Source organism: Limulus polyphemus, unplaced genomic scaffold, assembly GCF_000517525.1.
Source record: "Limulus polyphemus unplaced genomic scaffold, Limulus_polyphemus-2.1.2 Scaffold338, whole genome shotgun sequence".
In the NCBI taxonomy this organism is placed as follows: domain Eukaryota; kingdom Metazoa; phylum Arthropoda; class Merostomata; order Xiphosura; family Limulidae; genus Limulus; species Limulus polyphemus.
This window is the reverse complement of record NW_013665948.1, coordinates 50,967-61,521: the sequence shown is the minus strand read 5'-3', so window position 1 is coordinate 61,521 and position 10,555 is coordinate 50,967. Positions and strand designations below refer to the sequence as shown.

The window sequence follows — 10,555 nt, the reverse complement described above, 5'->3', positions numbered from 1 at the left end:
ATATATATATATATATATATATATATATATTCATAACTGGTGAAACATTAATTCTACAATTGCATTTCCTTTTAAAATACCGTCAGTCATTTGAGGGATTTCTTTTTCATACATTGGTTATACAGACTTTCAAGATAGACGCACGAATATCAAGTAAGATATTTTAAAGTCACATGTCACTTACCGCTTTTCACAAAAAATTAATTTAGAAAATAAAATATTGTTTAAAGAATCAAGCACAATGGACACGAATCATTCTATTGTTATATACTTTAAATCTTAATATAGCCACTGGCGTATCTCGTAAAAAAAAACAACTTTCGTAAATCTCTCACCCTGCATCATCTGCTTGTGTTTAAAAAATCAAGCTGAATGCGTTTCAAAATAGAATTTTTTCTAGCAAAGTAAAGTCCATATATGTTTTTATATATATATATAGATAGATAATGCTTTTCCGGAAGTAAACAACAGTAGATTTCACGTGACGTTCACCCGTTGTAACTCCAGGGTGTAAAGCCATTTAAATTTTACGAGCAACATCAAGATATAGCACTCTCTTTAATGTACCAATCATATTCAATTCTGAAAGGTGTAATGAATTCTTCTAATCTCACCATACTGATGTGAGGTGTATTTTTTTTTATGAACCAGGCTAATAAATAATACGAGTTCTGTCGTAGATCCCATAAACTTAGCATTATAAACCATAATGTATGAAGATTAGATGCCTGACTCCTATAGAAAAATAACACACTTTGATGATATTTTTTCCTTTTGGAAAACTCATATTATAAAATATTTTTCGAATATCTTTAAAATTTGCTGTAATTATACTTTCTTTTTACAATACACCTAAAAGCAAATTATTTTTACTGCCACTTTATTTTTTAAACAAGAGGGAATTCTCAATAGCCGTGGCACTTGAAATTCTTTAAGGCAGGGTTAGAGTAAATTAATCTATGAGACTTTTTATCCCCTTTTTATTAACTATATTTTTATGAGCCAGCAATACCAAGCGTGGGGCGCGCGTATACCCGATTCAATTTTATTGCTCATCAGGATCTAAAATTCTGGGTTCGATTCCATGCGGTAGACAGTGCAGAGAGCCCATTGTGTAGTTGTATTAATTTCATAAATTGTCAGGTGATTATAGATATTGAAAACATGTTGGTATTTTCAGTATGAATGACTTTTGGGTTAAAAAGGTCTGGTTAGAGACCGTAAGGTTTAGGCATAACTCTCCCTAACCTTCAGTATCACCAACTGCTTACATGACGCCCCTACCCCACCCCAGTGGCACAGCGGTATGTCTGCGGACTTACAACGCTAAAAACCGGGTTTCAATACCCGTGGTGGGCAGAGGACAGATAGCCCATTGTGTAGGTTTGTACTTAACTTCAAACAACAACAACAGCTTACACGACCACCATTAACCGAACATCGAGACTGATTGTCACTGTTAGAGCGTGCTCATAACTGAAAGAGCGGTATGTTCAACAGGTTGTCGCTTCTCGAAGTACATTGGACCTAACGATCCGCAACCCGAGATGATAACCACTAGACCACGTCCGTCTCTTGGCAAACGCGGACTCTACGTTGATTGAAAATGTATAAAAAGCCTGCTTAAAAAAAAAAAAGTTTATTATTCCTACTTACACAGAATTTGTTTGTTTGTTTATAGTTAAGCACAAAACACAATGGGCTATCTGTGCTCTGCCCACTACGAGTGTCGAAACGCCGTTTCTAGCGTTGTAAGTCCGCAGACATACAGCTGTGCCACTGATGGGCTACAGAATTCACTTTCTGTGTTACTATTAATTAAATAGCCTATTATCAGGTGGATCAGCGGTAACTTTGTGGACTTATAACGCTAAAATTAAGGGTTCGATTCTCTGTGATGGACAAACAAGTATAAAGCACAGACAGAGTCTTTGAATCAACCATAATCTAATATCATACGTACAAGTTTGACTAAAACACAAAAATGGCACAAATCTAATCCAAGACATTTTCCACTGGTAGTCTGTTTTTTATGTACTTCAAAAAAGGCAGATATTTTTCTAAGATTCAATACACATTTACATTCATATGCGTTTGACAAATTAACTACGACATCAGACTTAACCTCAATTAGGCCACCCAAATCATCACATGTCAGAATATTTAAGATATCTGATTTAGACCATATGAAGCGAAACATATCAAAATATGTAAAGTTTCTGATTTAGCCCACTAGAAATTTGGTTTGTCAAAATAACTAAGACATCAAATTTAGATCACTAAAATCATGACATGTCAAAATATTTAAAATGTCTGATTTAGACCACCAGAATCAACACATGTCAAAATGTTTAAACTTTATTTTTTGGGGCACCAGAATCAATACTTGCCAAAATATTTAAAGTGTCTGATTTAGACCACCAGAATCAACACATGTCAAAATGTTTAAACTTTGTTTTTTGGGGCACCAGAATCAATACTTGCCAAGATATTTAAAATACATGCTTTAGGCCAACAGGATCAATACACGTCAAAATAATAAAAAATATGTGTTTTAGACCATCAGAATCAACACATATCATTATATTCAAACTATGTTATTTAGGCCACTAGAATCAATACATGCCAAAATATTTATAATATATATATATTTTAGGCCAGTAGAATTAACAAAAGCAAAATAATTGAAATCACCAGAATCAACGTATTTCAAAATATAAAATTTCTTATTTAGATCAGTACAATCGTTACACGTTGAAATATATACCTGAAATAATTCTAATAAATTTATGTACTTTCAAATGAGAAAATCTTGTAACCGAAATCGTCAGAGGTCTAATCTGATAAATTAATGAAACATTTTGCGCAAAGCTATTCAATGGCTATCTGCACTAACCGTCCATAATTTAGCAGTAATAGATTAGAGGGAGGGAAGCTAGTCAACACCACCCACCGCCAACTCTTGGGACGTTATTTTACCAACAAAAAGTAGATATTGACCGTCACGTAATAACGCCCCCACGGCTGAAAGGACGAGCATGTTCTGTGAGAGGGATTTGAGTCCCCCATTAAAATGGAGTAATTTGATAAATATAATCATCCATTAAAAATACATTTGCATAGCATTAAAAATATTTAAGTTGTTAAAAATGCATCACTTTGTTTTGTCTGCAGTTAAGCGCAAAGCTACACACACAATGGGCTATCTGTGCTCTGACCACCACACGTATCGAAACCCGGTTTCTAGCGTTGTAAGCGCCACTGGGGGGGGGGGGAATGCGTTACGTGTGCTATGGAAAGCGTTTACTTATTACAAGCCCCCACGATGTCTCAGCGGTAAGTTTGAGAGTTTATAGCGCTTAAAATCGGGTTTTGATACCCGCTGTGGGCGGAGCAAAGGTAGTCCATTGATTGTGTAGCTTTGCGCTTAACTACAGACAATTGCTTAACAATAAACAAACAAAAAATATTCATTTTAAGAATTGTTCGTATTATGCTATGCCAAGGACGTTTCCTTGTGAAAATTATATTCGTCTTTTTCATTAAATTTGTTCCGATTTCCTGTTATGAGGGAGATTATGCTCATAAAGAGTTATTATCGGTTCATAATGACGGAACAATTCCTCGGGATGATATAGTCATAACAACAAATAAAAAAAAAATTAGGTCATAAGAAAATTCAGAAAACCATTATTCATGTTTGATTTCCTGTAACAAAAAAAAAAACTTTTCATTATGGTAATGTATATACGCAAAGAGGCGATATCCTGTTGATGAAATATTGAAGTTTGTGTACAAAAGTCGGTTTGGGAAAATTTATTTCACCCGATAATCTTTGTATGTTATATCTATATATAGAAGAAAACATGTACTGGATAACGTATGTATTTATAAATGTTCTAATTTGTTAATTAATATTTTAGAGGAATTTATAAAATCTGCCACACTATGAGTTTACGAAAATCATTTCTTCCTGTTCAAGTTTTCATCTTTTATCTTTTCAAACAGGCTGACAAATGTAAAAAACTTACAAAAACAAAGATATTCACAATACTTGCGTTACTCACAGTACTTAAATAACCTTCTCTGGCATTGATTTTTTTTTTCAGGTTTAAGTCTGTTGCGTTGCCTTACGATTTTTCTACAATTTGTAATGAAAGATAATGTAAGAAAATAATCTAAAACTCACATGAAACATAGAGAACGAAAATAACCTATAGTTACCTATTTAGATTACAAATGGTTAATGAAGGAAAAGGTAGTGTCCAGTTATTTTCGACGTCCAGAGTAACCACTACCGGGTAAGTGTAGTACACTTTTAGAAACTGATAACTCTCATAGATGCAACCGAAAAGCCCCAGCACCAGCACCAGAACCCAGACACATTGTCTGAGAACACTCGAGGTGCTTGCAATGTGAGACACTCCATTTACGTTGGAACGTTCGAGAAGACCTTTGAAAAATTCTTTAAGCGGGACGTTCGGTTCTTCCTTACCCATGGCAGGTCTTGCAAGCTGGTCTGACTGAGGCTGTACTGGAACTACAGCTCTGGGTTTGCTGTTCTGAATCATAGAGCTTCGAAATAACGCTGCGTGCACTAGAGACTCCGAGTTTCTATTACCGTGTTTTACTGTTACGTCAACTTCTCTGGTGTCTACGTCTATCAGTTTCCATTTTATAATACTTTACTTCACGTTCCTTTTTTTGTTTGTTGTTAATATTTACGGACACACTATATTTGTATGTTTTGAATCCATTTGAATTGTAAATATTTTTAAGAACAAAAAAAAAGATAGCTGATAAATTGAGAAGAAATATTAAGACAATTATCATAGGTAATGATGTCAGTGACGTAGATGTACCAAGAGGAAAACAAGAGTTGTCTTTTCGCATTGAAGGTTGCTATGAGTCTAACGCGGGGAATCGACCCCCCCCCCCCGATTTGAGCTTTATAAGCCCAAAGTTTACTTCTGAGCTAGCGGAGGTTTCAGATCGAAGGAAAATAAATGTAATTTAATAGATGTCTTATATGAATGTGGAAGTAAAACAAATAATTGAAAAAAAACAACAATCTAATCGAACTCGTATTGTATTACTGGTGTCTTTTCAGTCGTCCTCCCCTCCCCTCCCCCCTCCCCCCAGTGGCTCAGCTGTAAGTCTGCTGGCTTACGACACTAAAAACTTGGTTACGGTTTGTTTGTTTTGAATTTCGCGCAAATCTACACGAGGGCTATTTGCGCTAACCCCTAATTTAAGAGTGAAAACTAGAGGAAAGGCAGCTAGTCATCACCATCCACCGCCAACTCTTGGGCTACACTTTTACCAACGAATAGTGGGACTGACCGTCAAATTATATAGCTCTCACGGCTGAAAGGGCGAGCATATTTGGTGGGATGGGTATTCGAACCCGCGCCCCTCAGATTGCTAATCAAGCGCCCTAACCACTTGACCATGCCGAACTATCGGGTTTCGATACCCATGATGAGCCGATTTGGTAGCTTTACACTTAACAACAACCAAACCTTTTCAATTAGGGAATATACTCGCAATTTACTAGTTGCGGGTTCGAAACCTGTCACCGAATATGTTCGTCTTTCAGCCGTGAAGGCGTTATAATATCACGGTCAATCCCACTATTCGTTGGTAAAGAGTACTCCCAGTTATTGTGGTTGTTGTTATTTGTAATTAAGCACAAAGCTACACAATGGGCTATCTGTTGTACATACCGCCCTTTCAGTTATGAGCACGTTATAACAGTGGCAATCAGTCTCGCTGTTCGGTTAACGGTGGTCGTGTAAACTGTTGTTGTTGTTTGAAGTTAAGCACAAAGCTACACAATGGGCTATTTGTCCTCTGCCCACCACGGGTATCGAACCCCAGATTCTAGCGTTGTAAGTCCGCAAACATACCGCTGTGCCACTGGGGGTAGTACTCCCAGAGTTGGCGATTGGTGGTGTTGACTCTGCTTTCCCTGTAGTCGATCATTTAAAAATGAAGGACGGCTAACGCAGATATCTCTCTAGTAGCTTTGCACGAACGTTGAACAAACTCATTTCAGTCAAGAGTAAGAAATTTGGTGGACATCACCAATCTATACTGTTTTTCACAAGAAAACTCACACACATACATATATATATAATAAATATGTTTATGTATAATATATATATAATTAAAATATTTTCAAAACGAACTGTAATATTTAAGTAAAAAGAACAGAAATGTATTTTTATATCAGACACTGCCAATTTATGAACAATTAAAAACTTTGAGACTTAGCAAATTTCTAATATTTGGAATCTTGTTTCGATTCTAAAGCAATGTAATGCACATTTACAGTAAAATTTCAAAATATATTTTGAATGGTTTAAACCAACTTATATAGTGATGGAAATATTTTTTAGCCAATTAAATGAGAAAAAAAGAAATGCTGTAACTGTTGGATTATTGATGTAAAGCAAAGAACTTTGTATTTAGGAAAATGATAGTAATTAGTATATTATGTATAAAGATTCGCACAAAACAACACCTACATCTTGCACACCTTGTTTTTAATGACTATTTCATGTCCATGCCTATTTTAAAGTGAATCCCTGCAGCCAATTTCATGTGTTCCTTTATCCTTCATCTGGCAGTCGCAATACGAAAATTTCGGTAATATAAGTTTAGGTATTTATTTTGAACGATCTCATGTAAAAACATGTCAGTTTTCTTGGAAATCCGTCATTTCAGTTCTGAGAACTCCCAAAACTCCTTTTGACCCCCTTCTTATGGTGCTCGTACTTGAAAGTTTCCAGATTTAAAATGACAATATTGTTTTGAACGGTACATTAAATGTTAATACCATTTTGCAAGTAAATTGGTTTGGTCAAACATGAAAACTCCTAACAAAGATATTTGTCTTCCCATTTTTGGTATCCCCCCTCACAACGCTCTTCGAATTATATTATGGGTGTCAAGAGCCTGGATGCAAAAGTTCACGTCCTTTTGTACAAGCCCCCAGTGGCACAGCGGTATGTCTGCGGACTTACAACGCTAGAAACCGAGTTTCGATATCCGTGATGGGCAGAGCACAGATAGCCCATTGTGTAGCTTTGTGCTTAACTTCAAACAAACAAAAAAAAACCTTTTGTACAAAAATATGGAAGGAATTAAAAAATAAGTAAACATAGATAAGTCGAGGATTATTATATCTGTATTTAAAATTTTTGGTAAAGCTACTAAAACTATCGTCTTCGTCCCTAAGTTTAATGTAGTTCGAACGCGGTTCGACATCTTTGATATCTAAGAGCTCTACCACATGGACAGCCCTTGCCCGATAAAAATATAAACAAATCTATTATAGTTAGAAAATGTTGTTTCAAAAATTAAAAATATTACTGAAAGTTAATCTAGTATAATGCTGAAACATGTCAATAATATTAAAGTTTCTGATGTGGTGAGTTTTATCAAAGGATTTTTTGGCATCATACTGATCCCATAAAACTATCTTGATAACTACCTTCTAGCACTTACCTGACAAGCGACGCTCAAAACCATTGTGTGTGGAAGGTATTCGGGCATCTTTTTGACACTATTTAGCCCTAGCTACCTATGAGAAGCTCTAATAAAGTAAAATACATAGCTGGATTTGGGACTATTGGTCAGTTAACATACATAGCTGGATTTGGGACTATTGGTCAGTTAACATACATAGCTGGATTTGGAACTATTGGTCAGTTACTATACATAGCTGGATTAGTAACTATTGGTCAGTTAACATACATAGCTGGATTTGGGACTATTGGTCAGTTACTATACATAGCTGGATTTGGGACTATTGGTCAGTTACTATACATAGCTGGATTAGTAACGTCCCAAATCCAGCTATGTATAGTAACTGACCAATAGTTCGAAATCCAGCTATGTATAGTAACTGACCAATAGTTCGAAATCCAACTATTTACAGTAACTGACCAGTAGTCCAAAATCCAGCTATGTATAGTAACTGACCAATAGTTCCAAATCCAGCTATGTATAGTAACTGACCAATATATTGGTCAGTTACTATACATAGCTGGATTTTGGACTATTGATCAGTTATTATACATAGCTGGATTTTGGACTATTGGTTAGTAACTATACATAGCTGGATTTGGAACTATTGGTCAGTTACTATACATAGCTGGATTTGGGACTAGTGGTCAATTAATATAAATAGCTGGATTTGGAACTACACAGAAATGGCGCTGTTTATTTTTAACTTAAGAAATAAACCAATTTCTATGTATATAAAACTTTTATACAGCACAACAGAAACGAAACGTTCCCGCGTGGCTCAGCAGTAACTCTGAGGACTCGAATATCATGATGGGCGCAACACAGAAGCCCATTGTAAAGCTTTGAGCTTAACAACAAATAAATAAATTAAAGAGAACTTAGTTAAAAAATTAAAATATATAATTTCATATACCTGTACCCTGAACTGAGCGCATTCATCTTGCGATATATAAAAACAACAACAACAACATAAGTTTCATGGATATCGTCATATTGTGATAAATATAAGCTTATGGTTACGTAACTTGTGATACGATGGGCGAAATGAAAAAAAAACTCGTATAATAATTGCCTATACAATAAGCTTACTGATATAGTGTAGTTTTTATTTTGTGGTTTATTGTTATGTACTAGTAGCCTTTTTGCAGCTTCTCACAAAATTCTAAATCAAGCAATATATAGATTACGAAAGATGGCGCTCTTTTTTTTATATCAGGAACAGAATAAAAATCAGTAATTAAACCACAATCTATTGAAGGAGCTAGTGTAACCAAAATGACGACAGTTTGAAAATGGTAAGCAAATATATGTTTAGAGAGAAATTCGGGATCAGTGTATGGAGTTTTGCATTTGGTTTTAGGAAACGTTTTAACTAAATAAAACATTTTAAATAAACTATATTTTAAAGCGTGCTTATTACTCACAGTGGGAAGGTTTAATTTAGAACCTGGGAAGCAGGATAACCAGAGTATCATTCTGTCTTACTTTACATGCAGAATAACCAAAGTTATAAGTTTCAATATCCAGTGCACTATTATTTTAATGAATAAATTAAAAAAAAAAGTGAAGTGATAGTCCTAAACAGTTCCAGCAAACTAAAAATGGAGACCCCCTCTCCTAGTTTGATTAAACCAGTAATTAGGAAGGTTGTCACTGGTAGTAAGTAGCTTACGTCATCGTTCTTCCATGACCACATGTTCTGTTCTCGTGTTTCGTTGCCACTTTAATTGGTGTTTCAACAACAGACACCCCACCCGCCTTTTAAAATATTTTGAAAGTTCTTGTTGAACCTAATTACAAAAGATTTTTGTGTGTGTATAAAATATATCGATCCAGTATCTTGCTGTGCGTGAGTACCTGATGAAATGCAGTAATGAACTTTTTAATTCTAAGAATACGTGAAAGACGGACATCAGTCGATAATGTTCATTAAAAGCCTTATTGTTGACTGATACTTGTTCTCGAGATGTCTTTGTACGAAATTTTATGACAACGTTGAAACACAACCAAGTCTATCCTTACGTTTTATGGCTGTCATGCAATAGAACATAAACTGTATGGCTGCACACAATCTATGATATCCTGCAGTCTTAATACTTCTCTTGGCTTTTGTTGTAAAAACGTTATGATAAAGCGACTGGTTTAAATTAAATGTTAAATCGGTAACCATTTATCTCCTGGTACTTATCGACATTAAGACACACACGTCAAACATTGAAAAGCGCAACTCTTGTAAACCCCTCCCCCCCCCAAAAAAAGCAATATCTGATTAGTAACCGCTTCTTTATACTAAATGCATGATTTGATTGGTGAAGTAGGTACGACATGATTAGCTGCAGAGTGAGCTTGATGATGTAAATAAGTCATTCATCACCACATGTCATAAATCTACAAAATAAAGCTATATAACCTGTTGCCATAGTGATAAATAAATATATATACATAAGTTAATTTACTGCTAGCCCCATAACCGCTTTACCATGTGATAGCTCTTTGGCGACATCATGCCCGATTATTCTTCAAAACTTTTAATGTAGATCATCGAATCTTAAATAGGTAGTTTATTTCAATAAACTTTACTTTTATATGACAACCTCTGTTACTTAGATCACTATAGAAACAAACAGTGATTTGTACCATGCCGTACAGTTAGCTTCTGTAAGTTTTGATATATACATATACATATGTTACGTAAAAAATTTCTTTTGGGAAATTCGACCCTCTCTTTGTTGGATTTCGTACAAAGCTACGCAGGGGCTGTATGTGACAGCCGTCCTTAATTTTGAAGTGATTGATTAAAAAGAAGACCACCCACCTTCAACCTCTTGGGCTTCTCTTGTCAGCCTGAATAGTGGGATTTGACCTTTACTCTTATAATGTACCCACGACCCCAAAGAGCGGAGGGCGTTTTTTTGGGCAGAACGAGACCCGAACCATGCACGGAGTCTCAGCTCTTCAATCCGGCAAACTAACCATTGGGCACCACCCAGCCCAACTGACGCTATACAGAATCAGTTAG

At 35.5% G+C, this 10,555-nt stretch overlaps 1 protein-coding gene across 1 annotated transcript in view; it reads right to left on the bottom strand.

The window, feature by feature from the left end:
- Nucleotides 1-4,571, bottom strand: part of LOC111085338 (FMRFamide-activated amiloride-sensitive sodium channel-like) — a 45,180-nt gene extending 40,609 nt beyond the window's left edge. Inside the window, exon 1 of the mRNA XM_022383465.1 lies at nucleotides 4,225-4,571. Coding sequence (XP_022239173.1) covers nucleotides 4,225-4,571 — 347 coding nt within the window. The remainder of the gene's footprint in view (nucleotides 1-4,224) is intronic.
- Nucleotides 4,572-10,555: the final 5,984 nt, after the last annotated feature.